The sequence below is a fragment of the Electrona antarctica genome, assembly GCF_951216825.1.
Source record: "Electrona antarctica genome assembly, chromosome: 23".
NCBI lineage: Eukaryota > Metazoa > Chordata > Actinopteri > Myctophiformes > Myctophidae > Electrona > Electrona antarctica.
Genome location: NC_136804.1, coordinates 28,355,006 through 28,374,063, shown reverse-complemented (window position 1 = coordinate 28,374,063; position 19,058 = coordinate 28,355,006). Strand labels below are relative to the sequence as shown.

At 43.6% G+C, this 19,058-nt stretch overlaps 1 protein-coding gene across 1 annotated transcript in view; it reads left to right on the top strand.

The window, feature by feature from the left end:
* The window catches only part of nav3 (neuron navigator 3), a 503,241-nt gene that overhangs the window by 451,922 nt on the left and 32,261 nt on the right, over window positions 1-19,058 (top strand). Inside the window, exons 15-26 of the mRNA XM_079494499.1 lie at window positions 509-641; window positions 2,830-3,166; window positions 3,949-4,693; window positions 5,890-6,318; window positions 7,488-7,529; window positions 10,316-10,473; window positions 11,287-11,478; window positions 11,716-11,768; window positions 13,087-13,107; window positions 13,976-13,999; window positions 17,155-17,178; window positions 17,478-17,555. Coding sequence (XP_079350625.1) covers window positions 509-641; window positions 2,830-3,166; window positions 3,949-4,693; window positions 5,890-6,318; window positions 7,488-7,529; window positions 10,316-10,473; window positions 11,287-11,478; window positions 11,716-11,768; window positions 13,087-13,107; window positions 13,976-13,999; window positions 17,155-17,178; window positions 17,478-17,555 — 2,236 coding nt within the window. The remainder of the gene's footprint in view (window positions 1-508; window positions 642-2,829; window positions 3,167-3,948; window positions 4,694-5,889; window positions 6,319-7,487; window positions 7,530-10,315; window positions 10,474-11,286; window positions 11,479-11,715; window positions 11,769-13,086; window positions 13,108-13,975; window positions 14,000-17,154; window positions 17,179-17,477; window positions 17,556-19,058) is intronic.

Sequence of the window (19,058 nt, the reverse complement as noted above, 5' to 3'; positions counted from 1 at the left end):
TTGCAATTAGTGAGTTAACCGATTTAATTAAATTGTGAAATTAATCAGTTCCGCAATTAATCCATGCTTGGATGACCCGCCCCATACATCCCATAATCCCATCCACGCTGCACTATTTAGCCCTATCTGGATGGCAATAACCAACATATGTCGGTTATTGGTAAAAGGCTGCACAATTTACATAGACAGAGGCTCAAATCAGACAGAGACACCATCCTGCCATACTTTTTTTGTTATAAAGATAAATAAACATACAAGGTACAATATTTAATGTATATAACCGCCTTCTGTCATTTATCTTTCCTCAAAATAGGTGAGCACTGAGCAGAGGTCTTTCTTTAAAAAATAGGACAATAACTATTTGGAATCAAAGTCGTCACAAAGAATTGCAAAACAGTTGTAACTATAGATTTAGAAATGTCTTGTTCTCTGACAGTTTTCTTTCTCCCTCCCTTTGTCCTTTATCCACCTTTCTTCTTCTTGGTGTCCACCCCTCGGTCGTCTGTAGCTGGGACGACAGCAGCTCGGTGAGCAGCGGTCTGAGCGACACCCTGGATAACATCAGCACCGATGATCTGAACACGCCTGCGTACTCCTCCTCCGTCACTTCTTCCTCATCACGCAAGAGCAAGGGATCGCAGGTAAACGCCGCGCTAGCTCGCTACTATACCGCTAAACGCAAACGCACCCCATGAGCACAATGCTAAAGATCAGCATTTAAGTTAACCCATTTTAGGCGGGAACCCCTTTTGGTGTTAGCATTATGTTATGCTTTAGCTATTGAAAAATAGCAGATCTACAAGCTCATAGCGCGCCACCGAGTGGCGCGCTACGAGCTTGTAGGTCTGCTATTTTTGTAAAATCGAAGAACGACATAGCTTTTTCAGAAAACTCAGGATGTAGAAGACATTTTTAGAATCTGATCTCAGGTCAAAATGGGTTAAAGTCATCTTCATTGAGATACTTGAGAGAGTGAATGTTTTTTTTTTATCCAACCACCCACAGTTTATCAATGTTATTCTGCAACTTGGTGTTGGCATGTATCTTTACTTGACCACTTGGATCCTAGTGTCTACTGACCCTAGTGAAAGACAATGTCGAGCAGAAAACAAGATTGTCCCTATTATACTGTATAGCACTGGGGAACTCCAGTCAACAAAGTATGGCATTTTAAGTGGTTAAAATTGTTAGCATATACACTACAGCCAGATTGGAGTGTTTGTGAACAGAAAATCATTCTACTTTAGTCTGAAAGCAAGGACTGTCAGTCTTTAACCCATTCTGGGCGGGAACCCCTTTTGGTGTTTTAAGCATTGTTATACTTATAGCTATTGAAAAATAGCAGCGTTATACAAGCTTGTAGGTCTGCTATTTTTGTTTTAAAAAACATACTGTGTAGTGTGTAGTGTAGTGAAGGCCACTCCTTTGCAGCCTTCTGAGGGCCTATACTACTGATAAAAATAGCAACACATCCACATACTCTTATGCAATGCTCAACAGGCTGGTGTTGTTAGGAAGCCATGCCATCTGCCACGGTGGGATAGTGAGACTCACTCTCTGTACATATATGTGTTCATGTGTGTGGGTGTCATTCACCGTCTTTGTGTGAACCAAAGGTTTCCACAAGGATGGTAAGACCAGAAATAAAGACAGCAGGGGGATATTTTCCTGGCATCCATTAGGAAAAGGGTCGATTTCGCGGTTACGGTTAAGGTTCAGATTCGTTTTAGGGTTAAGGATAGGACTTTTGAGGATCGTAACAGCTGGTTTAAAAGCAGTTTTTGGCGTCCCTATAAATATAGCGAAACAAATGTGTATATTTGTGTGCATGTAGTGTAGAATTCTTCTTAAAGATTAGTAACAGTAACAGTAATATAAATCACCCTGACTTCCCTGTTCTGGACACTGTAGTGAATTCTTTTTCCATGTGTCATTTTTTTTTTTGGTAATTCAATGTTTAAATTTGCTGGTTATTATCAACCTAAGTCACAAAAAATGACTGAAGTGGTCAACAAAACCATTAGCTGTAATTGTATCATCAAAATTATCATCATGATTCTTAAAGGGGAAAACCACCCATTTTCAACATTTTACTATGTCATTAATGTACCTTAGAGCTGTTGTGTGGAAATAATAAAAAAGTCCCCCCATTCTGTGTTTCCTAGAACTGTAATTATGAAAAAAATCATTAACATGGTGAAACACATCTTGATGATGTCATCAAGATGTGTTTCACCGTGTTAATGATTCTTTTCAGACCTCTAGTTCTAGGAAACACAGAATGGGGGAACTTTTTTATTATTTCCACACAACAGCTCTAAGGTACATTAATGACATAGTAAAATGTTGAAAATGGGTGGAATGCCCCTTTAAGGCCTATTCATACTCCAGTTTCGGTGGTTAGTAAAAACAGAGAGATGTGTTTGGGTGAGCGGTAAGTTGCTTTACTACGTCATGTTGTAGTTTTGGGTGAGCGGTAAGTTGCTTTACTACGTCATGTTGTAGTTTTCCCAACCACCACGTTGGTCACCTTATCCTACGATAAATGTGCCACGTCTCTGTGTGTGTGTGTGTCTGTCTGCGTGTGTGTGTGTACGGTTTTAATGCACGTAACTCGAGAACCGTTTGCCCCACCGACTTCAAAGGGACACAGACAGATAGTTAAAACGGGTGCTATGACAAGTTGACAACGGGTATTATTATAGGTTCACGAATTGCATCGTTCCCAAGTAGGCCGGTGGCCAATGGGCATGTACAGGTCTAGTCACCTAAACCTGCAGAATGTATGAATAGGCGTTTATACTGTGCTCACCTCCCACCCCCATGCAGTCCCAGAGAGGCAGCAGGTCCAAGCATGCCCAGCAGGAGGTGAGCAGCAGCTGGGCGGGGGCCGAGGACCTGAAGAAGGTGGACGAGGAGTTGGACATCAGCATGGACCCCGGTGGTGGCAGCCCCTCCTCCCGCTGGAAGTCCTCCTCCTCCACGTCCTCCGCCTCCTCTCAGACCCTCCAGGGCCAATACGAAGACCCCGGGGGCCAGAAGACGGGGTCGGCAGCGCTGCAGGCTCAGATGTCCCAGACGGGCTCCTGGAGGAGGGGCATGACGGCCCAGGTGGGCATCACGCCGCCCAGGACCAAGGGCAGCTCTGCCTCGCACAAAACACCTGGTAGGTCAAAACAAAACACCTGGTAGGTTGGCGTTGATGTTAAGACGAGCTGCGAAACGTAAGGTCTGCACGGTGAAATCCAGTCTACGCTGTTGTCCCTTAAGGTCGTGTTAAATTAACGCTGATGTGGGGGCGGCGGGTGGCGGTGGCTTAGGGGTAGAGTGGCCGGATGGTAACCACAAGGTTGCCAGCTCGAAACCGGGCTCCCCCAGAGTTATTGTCGAAGTGTCCTTGAGCAAGACTCTGAACCCCTAATTGCTCCTGATGTGCAGGTTGGTGCCTTGCATGGTTTCCGCCACCATCGGTGTATGAATGTGTGGGTGAATGTAATGCAATGTAAAGCGCCTTGGATAAAGGCGCTATATAAATGCACCATTTCCCATTTACAAGATAGAATCTGGGATTATTTATTGATGATTTAATTATATCCAATTGAATTGAATTGAGATTATTTTGGCCACTAATGGTATCTACAGTATGCCTCTGTCCTTGAATGCCGTGTGTGTTTCACGTTCCTGTTGATGTTGAGACTTTGCAGTTGCTCTTTACGTTTTTGCCCACTCTGCAAGTTTCATTATGTTTGTCGAGGATAAGTATCGTTTTCCAATTCAGCTGAGCTGTGAGAAAACATTCTCCTGGCTCTGGCCCAGAGTTGACTTTCATTTGGCACTTCCTAGTGTGAGACGCTGCAGTCGATGTGAGCGAGTGCATTGTGCAGGGCACGCAGTTTGTGTATGCCGCGTGCTAATGAGCCTTCACCCCCCCCCCCCCCCCCCCGACAGGTAAAACAGACGATGCCAAGGCTTCCGAGAAGGGCAATAAGGCTCCATCCAAGAGCTCAGCGAGCATCCAGCGCTCACCCTCTGACGCCGGGAAGAGCAGCGGCGACGAGGGCAAGAAGCCCCCCTCGGGCATTGCTCGCCCACCCGCCACCGCCACCAGCTCATTCGGTTACAAGAAGATCCCCGGCCCCTGCACGGGAACGCTCATCACCTCCAGTGGCGCGACCCTGGCCAGTGGCTCTGCCACCCTGGGCAAGGTGCCAAAGTCCTCAGCTGCCCTGGGGAAAGGCAGCGGCATCGCCGGGGTCCGCAAAACCAGCCTGGATGGCTCGCAGCCGCAGGACGACGTCGGCGTCCTGCTGGGCTGCGGGCCGTCCAAAGTGCCCCATCAGTACCGCTCCCTGCCCAGGCCGGCCAAGTCCTCCAGCGGGGTGGTGGTGGGTCGCAGCGGCGGGCACCGCTCCAGCTCCAGCAGCATCGACTCCAACGTTAGCGGCAAGTCAGCCGGAGGCGCGGCCACGGCTCTCCCCGCCGGGGCCAAGCGCTGCAGGGAGGCTGGGAAGGTGAGCTCGGACCGCTCCAGCCCCGTCACCATCAACCAGACGGACAAGGAGAAGGTGGCGGTGTCGGATCAGGACCCGGCCACCTCCCCCAAGTCCAGCCCCACGTCCAGTTCAACCAACCAGTCTGGCCTCAGGCAGCCCGGATCCAAATACCCGGACATCGCTTCACCCACCTTCCGCAGGTCAGACACACAGAACACACACATGCTCTCCATTCTCTCTTTGTTCCTCATACATTTGATGTGAATCAAAGCATTTCATTACATGTTTTTTCTTAACCCACTGAACAGTTGAGCCTGATTTGCACACGGGTGTACACAAATAGCAGATCCGCTATTTCCGGGGGCACAAGTATAACTTAGTATATGTAGTGCAGCGCCTACATTGGTAGAGAAGTTTGAGCTGAATTCTAAAGGCTTCAAATTAGGTGAGCTGACGCTTTTGAAACCCATATTTCAGGTTTTTATAGCTCAGTTTGAGGCCACTTGGAAATGTTGGGTGTCAATCTCCATTTTGTTTTACTGAGACAGATTCTTTTCCACAGAGATAGAGAAGCGTATTGAAGAAGTTCAGCCCCGGGGGTAAAGTTTCATCAATGATATTCCATCATCTCTATCATTTTTAGATATGCTTGGATACACAGGCTGAACGTTAGACACTTAATAAATCATAGTTGGGCTCCGGGCAGAAGAGGAACATTGATCCCAGTTCACTCTAGTCTGCTGCAGAGCCTTCGGCTGCCATTCCCAGAGAACAGAATGTGCCACTGAATATGAAACGGGATGTTTACCCTGAGGATGGAGGTCTTATGGAGCTTTGTCATCCAGGTCTGCTGCTTCCTACTTACGCAGAGTTGATTGGAACAGACAGAAGAGGCAGACTAGACACGACGTGTTATTTAGAGTCATAGAGATGACATGAGAGATGGTTTGAAACGCCGCTGTGCAAATGTGACCACATTATGCGGATTACTGACCCGTCTGCGGCTGAAAGTGGAGGCTTGCTGCTGGGGTTAGATATTTATTTTATTATGCTGTCAGTCAGCCGTGGGACGTTGCTGAAATATTTACTGCCAGTGCTGATTAATGAGGATGAGGTGGCTCAGCTCAGCAGCCATTGATGCCGCTTGCTTATGCAATAACAATTCAATGCAATATCACTGTAATATTGCAGCACGTTCTCTATATTTCATTGGGATAAATATAATATACCTTTGGCATACGTTCTCAGATTAAGTCGACCTCAAAGTAAATTGAAAATGTTTCATGAATCTCTATCCAGTCGTCTCCATGCAGTACGCATGAATCTTTCCAGATGCTCACCGAGTGTCCAAACCCACCTCTCTGCCCCCCCCTCCCCTCCCCTCCCCCCCACCCAGATTGTTTGGCACCAAAGCTAGCAGCAAGGCCAGCACTCCGGGCACGCCTGACTCGGGCAAGTGCCCCTCGCTGCTGGGCAGTCCCCACGGTACGTTAGCGAGGCAGGCCAGCCTGGACTCTCCCTCGTCTGGCACGGGCAGCCTGGGCAGCGCCGGCGGGCAGAGTGGCTGCAGCAGCCCGTTGTATGGTAAAACCCCAGACCTGTGCACTGACTCGTCGGCATCCAGCCCTGCCTCCGGGCTCTCCCTGCCCTCCAACGCGCGGCCCTGGCCGGCCTGTAGCTCCTCCTCGGCGGGCAGCAAGGATACGCTGAGCTGCCAGAGCATGACCAGTCTACACACGAGCTCTGAGTCCATGGACCTGCCGCTGGGCCACCATGGGCCCAAGGTCACGCGAACTGGCTCCGTCAAATCCACCCTGTCAGAAGGGTGAGTACATGAGGGACACACAGTCAAAATCCACCCTGTCAGAAGGGTGAGTACATGAGGGACACACAGTCAAAATCCACCCTGTCAGAAGGGTGTGTACATGAGGGACACACAGTCAAATCCACCCTGTCAGAAGGGTGTGTACATGAGGGACTCACAGTCAAATCCACCCTGTCAGAAGGGTGAGTACAGAGGGACACACAGTCAAATCCTTTTGGTGAAAATAGCTGATCTACACAAGCTTATAGCATGTTGTAATGCACCACGTTGTGAGTTGAAGATTAGCTGTTTGTTTGGAGAGATTTGGTTTAGAGGGGGAAACAGAGCGCACTAAGAATAGAGCCCTTGGGGACCCCATTCAGTGAAGTATAGGGTTTTAGTGGTTCATGTGCGCCTCCCCTCCGCCTCCCCTCCCCTTTCCTCCCCTCCCCTCCCCAGTAGAACGCAGCGGAGAACACTGCTGTCACCAAATTTGGAGCGACGCCCCTCTGCACTGTTATTGGTTAGCGAAAATTCAGGGTTCACTCCCACTCCCACGGCACTTTTCCTGCTGGGCTCGCCCAGGCTTTTTTTTTTTTTTTTCCTTTGAAAACAAAACGCCTGCAGTCCCGAGGCTAGTAGCTTACTGACCAGCTGGTAGTTGAGTGGGTGAGACCGGTCCGCAGCTCGACCACCATATTGCATGTGCCATCTCTTCTCCTGGGGTCAAACGATAAAAGTAATTTCCACTCCCCTTTCCGGTGAGAACTAGTATGGTGTTTCCTGTCAGAACTAGAATCGCAACACCATTTTAGTGCCAGAAACATCACAGCCAAGCCATCATTGCAGATCCACCATTGTCACGGTCATTGACGTGGTATCGCCTTTGTTTTGTCCAGACTCTGTGCATGCGGTTCATCGTGCTGTTATTTTTATTTATTACAGTATCTTTACATGGATTATGCAGCTGTTTCTTAATCTCCATTTTGCAGCCGTAATTATTGTCACTTATATGTGGATTAATTTACCTTAAATTCTACCAGATGTAGCCTGTATTGTGTGGTTTCTGTTGTAGCGTTTCTATCATAATGGTCAAGCTGCAAAATCAGAAGAAATGTGTGTGTGTGTGTGTATTGTGTTGTTTTTGTCTTATGCCGTTCATCTAATTCACTCATCCTCTGTTTTAACAGCATGCCTCTTGACCGAAACACGCTCCCCAAAAAGGGCCTGAGGTACTATACTCATCAGCAACCATCATCTCTACTTTATTCACATTCATACAATCACATTTGCATGCGACTGATCGACCCCATACTGTACTGCAGTGGTTCTCAACGTGGGGTCTGTGAACCCCGGGGGGTCCATAGGGTTGAGTTAGGAACCAAATGGACCCCAAAACTCTGCAAAAAAGATGCGTCAAATGGGGGTCCGTGGCCTAGTGTATATCAAACTGGGGGTCCTTGTAATTGAAGAGGTTGAGAATCACTGCCGTATTTATCTATAATCCATGAAATATACAGGTATACTTAATCTGTCCAGCATGCTATATCAGAAATGTCAGCTATAGGCGCAGCTCAGAAATGGGATAATATTTTTTGGGGGTGGGTAGATCTTGTTGAGCTGGTCATTTTAAAAGTAGATCTCAAGTCCAAAATGTGTGGGCACCCCTGGTGTAAAGTAATGTATTTATCGCAGATTATACAAATATGAATGTGCATTGCGTGCGTGCGTGCGTGCGTGTTTAGTCACACTTTCTCGTCTCATTATCATCGTGTACATCCATCATGTCATACCAATATTTCCTCCACTACCAAAAATGGCCAAAACCTTAGCCAATAGGAAGGCGGGATGGATATTCCCCCTGCCTGCATGGTGATAGATACATTGTTATTCAGTCATCACAGTGGCACAGCTACAACTAAATATTATTCTGACTCACTGTTTCACTGCTGGTGAGAAGGGAGGTATAGTTGCACAGGGCTTTCTGCTTTCAAGCAGCAGTGTAGAATTCAAAATTGGGGTAGTCGATGTAGGGCTGGGCAATATACAGGATAGATATTCTCTGGGATTTGGGATATGTAGTAATATTGTGATATGTCTTTTCCTGGTTTTAATCACGTAATCAGTTTATGCTGTGTTCACAGTTCACACGGGCAGATGCAAAGATGCACAGCATATTTGTCGCTTTGTATCTTTGTATCTGATGAAGTTGAAGCCAGTTCATCTTATTTGTAGATTTGTATCTTTTGCAACAGCTACAAAAACTGGGATGCATCTTTGCAGCTTCACGTCTGGCTGGCTGGCTTACATTGACAAAACTATGGAATGCACTTCCCATTGCAATCAGAACTGCAGACTCAACTCCCAATCTTCCGCCGCAGTCTGAAAACCTGCACCTCTTCAGACTCCATCTTATAGCCCGAAGCACTTGCTCCTGACCTTGACGAGCTTACAGGCGTATGCAAAGGCTCAACTTCTTAGATAGCATTTTATGACGTAGACATAGCACTCTATAGTGTATCGCTTCATTATATAGATATGGATTTCCACCACTGCATAGGGCATTAAGCAACTAGTCGACTAGTTTATTAGTCGACTAATTATTAGTCGACTAGTTTATTAGTCGACTAGTCGACCTTGTTGGTACTAGTTGACTAGTTGATAAGAAAAACATTTATTTTTTATTTTTTTCCCGATTTTGTAGGCCTCAAGATCAGGTAGATTATAGTTATAGTCACCATGTACACAGTTTTTCAATGTACAAATATTTATTTCCCAAAAAAAAAATCGTTTATTTTTTATTTTATTTTTATTTTTTACATAATAGGTAGTTAAACAACTAGTCGACTAGTAAACTAGGCAACTAGTCAACTAGTAAAAATGACTAGAAGTGAATGCCCTCACTGCACTGTAGTAATTCCAACATGGAGAGACTTGCTGCACCTTCGTCATGTGCCTTCAATACACCATTAGATGCCCAGAACCCCCTCGTGGGGAGAGTGACTACAGACTGGCAGAGAGAGAGAGAGAGAGAGGGGGGCACTCGAGCGAGGTCATGTGTGACAGGCTTAGTAATGTGGGTGTCGGAGGAAAGTCTCCGCTAAAACAGGATGAGCGTAAACTCAATTATCGTCCCCGGGGGATTAAATATGGCTGCCTCTCGGGGCGCGATAAGGATGCCCTCCCGCTGCTTGGGCACTTCAGTGTGGCGGTTGGAGGCGAGCCAGTGGTCGTTTGAGTCTTTGGAACGGAGCAGCTTTTTATTTTACATCTACATGTATTTAAGTGTGCATATTATGAACTGCATCGTATCCTGTGTGTGTGTGTGTGTGTGTGTGCGTGCAGTGCAGTGCAGTGCAGTGCATGCCCATTCACATACTCATTTAGATGCATGCGTCCGTGCACAGATTTCACCACACGATCACCTTTCTGTTGCTCAAACATTGCAAACCACAGTGGTGGAAATAAGTACTCAATTGTTTTACTTAAGTAAAAGTACCAATACTGCAATAATTTAGAACTACTTCGTTACAAGTAAAAGTACGGAATTGAAAATGTACTTGAGTAAAAGTACCAAAGTATCGGCATCAAAATGTACAAAAAGTACTCATTGTGCAGAATGTGCCATTTCACAAGTTCAAAATGTGTACAAAATCTATTGAAAATAGCAGATCTACAAGCTCACATTGTGAGCTTGTAGATCGGCTATTTTCAAATGGCCGGAATGTATAGGGGTGAAGTGGTTAATCTAATCAAAATTAAAATCTCCAAAGTAACTAGTAACTAAAGTGTTCAAATAATTGTAGTGGAGTAAAAGTAAAAAATTTGGCTCTGAGATAGAGTAGAAGTAAGTAGTAGTATTGGAAATTGGAAATACTCAAGTAAAGTACAAATACTTCAAAATTGTACTTAAGTACAGTACTTAAGTAAAAGTACTTAGTTACTTTCCACCACTGGCAAACCGTCACGCCTCCCCCTGAGTCTGACTGTGTGTGTGTGTGTGTTGCGCTCCTTTCAGATACCCGCCGTCCTCCAGGCAGACGTCACACGAGGAGGGGAAGGAGTGGCTGCGCTCCCACTCCACGGGGGGGCTGCAGGACACAGGCAGCCAGTCTCCGCTCTCCCCTCCAGGCGCCGCTTGTACAACCACTGGCAAATACCACTACTCCAATCTGTGTAAGGCCTCACTCAGACCTTTAAAACATTGATGCATGCTTGTTGTTTGAATGTTGTGAGTGTCATGGCCGCCCCAATGCATTTCCAATGGAAGTCACATGGTTTGTAGTCCACATTTTGGACTACAAGCTGTTGTATAGCTTTCGACTGCGCCCCTCCCCCTCATACAACACAAATGTTGTGTCAAACCATGTGACTCCCATTGGAAATGCATTGGGGCAAGCTGTGTCACACCCTTTGTATACAACAAGCATACAGCAATCTGTTGCGACAAACACAACCAAGTCGCCGCAAGCGAAAAGTCTTCACTAAATGTCTTCATCGTTATGCTAACATGCTGTCTTCATCAGTGTAGTATGTCAAACCCAACCCACAGATGTTATAGTTCATTTACAAAGTGATCAAATTATTTTGTGCAATTAAATGGTCAGCTAGATAATGATAAAAAAGGTGAGTACAGTATGTGAATACCAATGACAGTAAAATATTAGATATTTCAGGATATTGTTTACTAATTAATTACTGATTAATTAAATGGCCGATCTACAAGCTCACAACGGCAATTTTCAGCAAATGTAAAATCAGCCATTATGACGGCATCAAGGCCCGCCAAAATACATTTTAGTCGACTAAATCAACTGTAGATTTAGTCGACTAAAACTAGACTAACACTAATACATTCCAGGTGACTAAAATGTGACTGAAACTAAATGAAAACTATTCAAGAGACTATGACTAAAACTAAAATAGAAATTTGCTGCCAAAAACAACACTGCTTGACACTGTTCTTCTGATCTTCCCCCCCCCCCGCAGTGAGTCCCACTAACATGGGCCAGTACAACCTGCCCCCGGGAAGCACCAGCATGAGCCGATCCAACAGCATCGCCCAGGACTCCTTCGACCTGTACGGGGAGGGACACCCACTAGGGGGCAGCGCAACCTCGCTGGAGGAACGCCCCAGGGGCATGAGCCGTTCGGGTTCCTTTAGAGACAGTACCGATGAAGGTGCATCTGACACACACACACACACACACGCGCACATCACGCATTAAGGAAGTATTTAGACAGTTACATCACATGGGTGTCTTGGTGGTGTAGTGAATCTTGCAGACCAGGCCCATTGCAAGATGCTGTACTCAACCCTAAGCCATTCCAACCTATCAAATCGATAGCCTTTTGCTGAACATCGCTTGCTTTAGAGTGTCACTCATTCTTCTATATCGCTTGTTCTTTCATCTTCAGTCCATGGCTCCTCGTTGTCGCTGGTCTCCAGTACCTCTTCACTCTACTCTGCGGTAAGTTGCTTCTCTTTCAAGCCTCATAGAGAAATCCATATATAGTATGGTATAGCTCACGTCACAATGTGATGCGTTGTGAGCTTGTGGAGTGGCTATTTTCACTGCTTTTGAAATATTTTGAAATATTTTGCCTGTAAAGACACTATCCAAAATAGCGGTGCCAGGTTTAAATGTATTTCTAGTTGATGCCCTCTCCACTCTATCCTGCACAGGACAAAGACAAGTAACCTCTGCATCCTGTAATTTAGCACACTTGGAAGGAGTTGGTCATGTGCAGGGTTTGCTAAAGAACAGCTTGTGTTCCACTGGTCGCATTCACTGAAGCAATAGATTTGTTTTAGGGGCAATAATTGATTTATTGCGCATTGTTATTTTATTTTTTTAATTTTGTGTTGCAGTTGAAAGTTTTGGAAGAAAAGCTCTGATTAAACCATAGTTTGAACAGAGTGTCATTTGAGACTTTTTTCCCTGTGGGCAAAACTTTTTAATTTGTGTCGATTATTAATTTACTATGTTTGTGTTTTGTCTGTCTGCGATTGTATCCTTGATTTTGCTTTAATCTCATTTTAGTTATGACTTGTTTGTTTATGCACTTTTTCTGTTTGCCATTTCATCATTTCTTCTCATCTTTGGCTTTTAAACCTACTTTATCAAACGGTCACCAAATCCACAGTAATTGAAACATTTTGACAAAGAAGAGGCCATTGTCTTTATTCAGACCGGCAGCCATCTTGCCAGCAAGGTGCTACCTAGGTGCTACTTCCCATAGACAGCCCATTCATCCAAACAGAAAGGTCCTATCTAATTATATTAAACAACGTCAAACTCACCAACATTGCAGGTGTAGGGAAAGCTTGAATTATCGTCTTACTATCTGTAAAGTGTTTGTTTCATATGGAAGCGCTCGTTATCAGTAAAGCAACCTCCTGCTGCATGTGAAAATTCAAAACAGGTGGTACGCATGGGCGGTTGAGTGATATTCAACGAGCGCTTCCAAACTCCAATCACATGCAAGGAATTTCTTGACAGCGAAGTAGCTCATGACATGTCTACGGTGGATTTTTATGAAACAAACACTTTGCAGATAGAAAGAGAATAATTGAAGCTTTCCCTACAGCTGCAATGTTGGTGATTTTGATGTCGTTTCATATAATTAGAGGGGACTTTTCTGTCTGGCAAGATGGCTGCGTCTGAATCAAGACAATTAGATGATGACAAATGAGATTAATTGGCACAACGTAAAAGTTGTATCCCTGTGTTTAGGGGACAATGCAACTTGTTCCATTGTTTGAACCAACCATTCTTTCACTTCCAGGTTCTATACTATCTGGACAAGGTAAAGACTGTCACCACATCTCACCACACAGACAAGTATTCCTATTTGTACCCAGTGTTGTTTTTGGCAGCAAATTATTTTGATTTTAGTTTTAGTCATAGTCTCTTGAATATAGTTTTCATTTAGTTTCAGTCACATTTTAGTCACCTGGAATGCTTTAACGTCAGTCTAGTTTTAGTCGACTAAATATCATACGATTTTAGTTGACTAAAATGTATTTTGGTGGGCGTTGATGCCGTCGTAATGACGTCGTAATACACTTGCTGAAAATAGCCGATCTACAAGCTCACAATGTGTCGCTCTGCATCGCGTTGTGAGCTTGTAGATCGGCTATTTTCAGCATGCAACCAAATGTAAAATTACTTATACTGGACCACTAGTCCCTTCCTAACATTTTAGTCTAGTTTTTATTTGTTGATGACATTGTCAGTATATTTAGTCATCCTAGCTTAGTTTCATGTAGTTTCCGTTTAGTTTTCGACAGTGGAAAAAGGTAGTAGACGGACATTTCTCGTCTTAGTTTTAGTCGACTAAATCAACACCGTTTGTACCACATGTAAAAGAAACACAACACTGGGGCCAAGGAGTCATTCACATTTCCTTTCGTTTCCAAATGCATGTATTGTTTTTGTGTTGTTTTTTTGTTTGTTTTTCTCTTATTTTCACAACCCACAGGGAAATTGAACGTGCATTGTGGTTGCTCATAGGCTCCCTGATATTGACTGATATATATATTGATACTGATATTGGCATTACAAGTTCACCATCATATTAAAGTCCCCTTAAAAGTCAACACAGCTGACGTTATACTGTATCTAATCACTAATGTTCCTTTCTCTTAAAAAACAACTATGTTCCTCCCATACAGACAGAAGAGAAGGCCCATTCTGAGGTAAGCATCCGTTCCACGCCGAGGCCAAGTCACGGGTGTTTGCTTTGTTTGCCAGTGTACAGAAAGGATGTACAATTGTACACATTACAGGATGTGTCGGAAATGGTTTATATTAACCCATTTTGACCTCGGATCAGATTCTAAAAATGTCTTCTACATCCTGACAGTTTTCTGAAAAAGCTATGTTTCTATGTCAGTCGTTCTTTGATTTTTCAAAAATAGCAGACCTACAAGCTCGTAGCGCGCCACTCGGTGGCGCGCTACGAGCTTGTAGATCTGCTATTTCTCAATAGCTAAAGCATAACATAATGCTAACACCAAAAGGGGTTAAGTCCAACATAAACATAATACTACATAATGCATTATCATTCCCGAGTGGGACTGCACAGACACACTAAGCACTGCTCCCTCCATCAGCACCACCTGATCTAATCCATGTGCGCTTTTGTGCCATGGTCTCTCGAGACTGACGGCCACTACTGCTTATATAACACTGTATAATTATAGCTATAGGCACTCTTAATCCATTTAGAACTGAGGACGATTCTACAAATGTCTTGACAGTTTTCAGAAAAACCCATGTTTCTATATCATTTTCATGTCAAGGACCCCCAAAAATTATATGTAATTGGCCTCCGAACCCCCATCTCAAAATATGTTGTTCCATGCAGAATTTTTAATCGCCAAAGTAACTAGTAACTAAAGTTTTCAAATAATTGTAGTGGAGTAAAAGTAAAAAATTTGGCTCTGAGATGTAGTGGAGTAGAAGTACAAGTACTGGAAATTGGAAATACTCAAGTAAAGTACAAATAACTCAAAATTGTACTTAAGTACAGTACTTAAGTAAAAGTACTTAGTTACTTTCCACCACTGGATCCCATCAGATCCCAAGCAGTGATATTAATTTGGTTTAATGCAAAACCAATGGATGTTGCCGTTATTGGCCAACCGGTCAACGGTGCATACATTTAACCCTATGTTGCATTGCTTTTTAATTCATGACTACATTCTGCTTTCATTTATATTATGTCATGAATAACGACATACTGTAGGCTACTGGTTCATCTTCAGCACTTTCTAACTTGAATTCTTGAATCCCTGAACCCCACATACATGTCATATCAGTCTGGCAATTCTGTCAGGGAGATGGCTCTGTGCTGTTAATAGCAAGTTAAAACATTCCTGAAATAAATTCCTTAGATTTCATGACAGCTGAGAACCTGTGTTCTGTTCTGTCACCTGTTCAGGTTAACCCCAGGGCCCCCTAGTGGACATTTTAAGTAGTGTATTGTTTTAGTTTCACTTTCCTTAAGTTTAATTTCCCAGAATCCATTTCCAATTAGAGCAGCAGCTACTACAGAAAGCACTATGAGAAAGCATGATGCAAAAATGATCTCCAGTCTGTTAAAAATTGGAGATGATACTAGGCCCGTGTCTATGTTTGTAAGTTAAAATGCAAAATACTGTTGGAAAGAGAATTCTCATGCAGAGGTTGTTCTATGGAAGGAAAATGTAACATGAATGTTGTTTAAATTAATGTAATAATTTGCTACACCTGTGATGAGGTCCTGCCCTGTGCTAAGCTAATATGCTAACTGTGCAATTCCTATGACCCATGTACAGTACTACAATACCATGCTGGATATTTCTGTTAGTTTGAAATACTTACTGTTACATACCCTATATGTGATGAGAAGGGCTTACAATTCATAGGCATTGAAGAAATAGGCCAATTTAGTATTTTATTTTATGTTGCTAAAAAGTGTTTTGGTACATATGTTTTGGATGTCATGTACAGTAAATTGCTGCATGCTTTGTAATGTACTGTATTTTCAGTTTAACTCATTCTGGACGGGAACCCCTTTTGGTGTTTTAACTAAGCATTATGCCGCGCTATGAGCTTGTAGATCTGCTATTTTTGAAAAATCGTGAAAATGCGGCACACATATTTGAATATATATTTCAGAGCGAACATTTTTAACTAAAATATTGGCTTCTAGGGGGTCCCTGGAACTACATATTTTGAGATGGGGATCCGTGGCCCAATAGAGATAATTCTGGGGGTCCTTGACATGAAAAAGGTTGAGCACCACTGACATAGAAACATGGTTTTTCAGGATTATTCTTTTTTAAGGCTCAGTCCAAAATAGGTTAACGGAAATGGACATTAGTCCATTTTTTTTTTATTAGCCATTGTTTGGAAGGACAAGGACAGTTTGCAATGACATTCAGAGCATGTTGAAGAGTTTTACATAGGCAGAGTTGTCGTGGTGTTGCAAGACATGTGCTTTTGAGGAAATTATATTCAGAAGTTATGATTTCATGATTATCAAAATGTTCTCACAGTGAGTGAGAATGAAGGATTCAGGTATTCAGGTTGAAAGTCACACTTTAATTTGAGCCAAGATTTGCACCAAACCAGACCAGGGTTAACCCATTTTGACCTGACCTTTACATTCTAAAAATGTCTTCTACATCCTGACAGTTTTCTGAAAAAGCTATGTTTCTATGTCAGTCGTTCTTCGATTTTTCAAAAATAGCAGACCTACAAGCTCGTAGCGCGCCACTCGGTGGCGCGCTATGAGCTTGTAGATCTGCTATTTTTCAATAGCTAAAGCATAACCTAATGCTAACACCAAAAGGGGTTCCCGCCCAAAATGGGTTTGGATCAGATCAGATGGAACAGAATATTTATTTTAACCTGCTTTATGGTTGGGGTTTAGAACATCACACACTGTAGTGTGTAGATATTGTATCAGGCTGCTATAAGCTGAAAATGTCACAACAGTAAATTAAATTCACTCTTAAGTTCTCATTGCTCATTGTTGTAAAGTAGGCTATATTACTATTTAACCCAGGTCTGGGGTGTATAGGCTGTCATGGTAATATATTCAGGGCTTAAAGTTCTCAGTCCTGGGGACTGATTTCAGTCCTGAGGATCTCATAGGGGTCATTTAATGAGATCAGTGCAGATTAGCAAAACAACATTTTCAGTCTTGGGATTGTTTTTGGCTTTAAGCCCTGAATATATTGCTGTTTGTTTGTTTGCGTGTTAAGCTAGCATGTTATAACCAATTTTACTCCAGCCACACTCATGCTGTTTGATGGAAACATGCAACATAGAGTTAATCTTTACTTTTCTCTTTCCAATCAAGGGCCAAACAGTCCAAAATTCCACGGTAATTCCCCCATTTATGATTCTGTTCACATTTCATCACAGTGTTTTTTCCCCATATGTTACACAGTAAAATGTGCAGTGTTTATTTATCCATTTAAATTTGTTTCTAATTTTGTTCCGTGTATACAGACCTTTACAGGTCCATTTGGTTACATTTTCTACACTCTTTGAGTTACAAATGGATAGATTAACACTGAGGTTTTACGTGAAACAGAAAGGCTGTTCACATCAGTGTTTATAAAAACAATGACTCTAATCTTCATGCCCTTTGTAATGTAATGTTTACCGTCTCCCCTCCAGCAAATCAGAAAGCTGCGGCGGGAGCTGGACGCGTCTCAGGAGAAGGTGGCAACCCTGACGTCTCAGCTGTCTGCCAACGTGAGTGTGTTTCTCCTTCCAACAGTCAGAAACAAAACAGACGGCGCATTTACATGATAACCTGCAGGCAGAGAAGCTTTAATTGAAAGCCTAGTATAGCCTCTGGAAGCCCTTGAAATCCAAGTCTTTTAAGGAGACTGCTAATTCAATTTCTTTCAGACATGCGGTATTTGACGCTGCACTGTGTGTGTGTGCGTGCGTGCGTGCGTGCGTGCGTGCGTGCGTGCGTGCGTGCGTGCGTGCGTGCGTGCGTGCGTGCGTGGGTGCGTGCGTGTGTGTGTGCCTGTGTGTGCGTGTGCTTGTTTACCATACACCAAGGATTGTCTCTGTCTCTGGAACAGCGCATCTCACTGATTCAGCAGAGCAGAACAGAGAGAGAGAGAGAGAGAGAGAGAGAGAGAGAGAGAGCACGCACAGTAAGAGAGGAAGAGAATGCAAAACGGGAGCAAGAAAGGGCGGAAGAGAGAGATGGAAGGACAGAAAGGGAAATACAGAGAGGGACGAGAATAAGTGGTACCCAAGACACAAGGGCGTGGGTGGGTGAGAGAGAGAGAATTCTTAATCCCCACGGGATTCTGTCTGTCTTTGCGGTGAGATGTGAAGTGATACAGTAGTCTATGGTGTCCCACGTCGTATACACTATTTGGCCCTACTGTGTGAAGTGAAGTGTCTGATCAAGCATGAAGCAGATGGGCTTCTCTCTCTCTCTGTGGCTTTGATCGCTGAAGTTGTGCCGTGTGGGAGCCCGGCGGGTGGGAGGCTGAACTTCAGACAAAACTTTACAGATGGAAGAGGCAGTAATGTCATGATCTATATATCCCAGTCCCAACGTCAAACTTCATTCTCGTGGTTTTTGCTCATATTCGTATATATATGAGATGGCTTTTACTGCACAGAGCATTGTCTACCATGTACAGTAGAGTACACATATGCTCCATTCTATACGAGTATGGGGGCTTCTAAGCGTCAATATACGGTAGATGCATGCCAGGATTGAAAGCACATGCATGAACTTTTTTTTAATTTGTGAGAAGGGGGCATTTTAAACAATGTTTGCATCACTTTTGCTTTAACAACATCGATTGAATGATTGTGGTCATTTTCACCTTTGTGCTTCTAAATTGTTATCAGACAATTTGATCCCCTTTTTATTTGGTGCCGTATAAAATTATTATTTTCAGAGAATCCACTGGGTCAGGTCTATTGTGCTTTGAATACTCTTTATAATGATCTTTGGAAGTGTCTGAACCGTCAAATTTGTTTAGGTTAATTCAATTAATTTGAATGAATCCTTCAGTATACTCAGTCTCTGCTTTCTATACTGTAATGTATTGCTTTTGATCTTTTTTGATCAGAACTGCACAGAATTAGCTAACCATTTTTTCCAGGAAAAGGATTAAGAAGCACAAAGTCTTCTAAACTGCTGCAGTATAGTGCAGCTCTGTTGTCTCTGTCTGAGGGGGATTATATTCCATTCTATGCCTTTGTTCACGTTAAATCGGG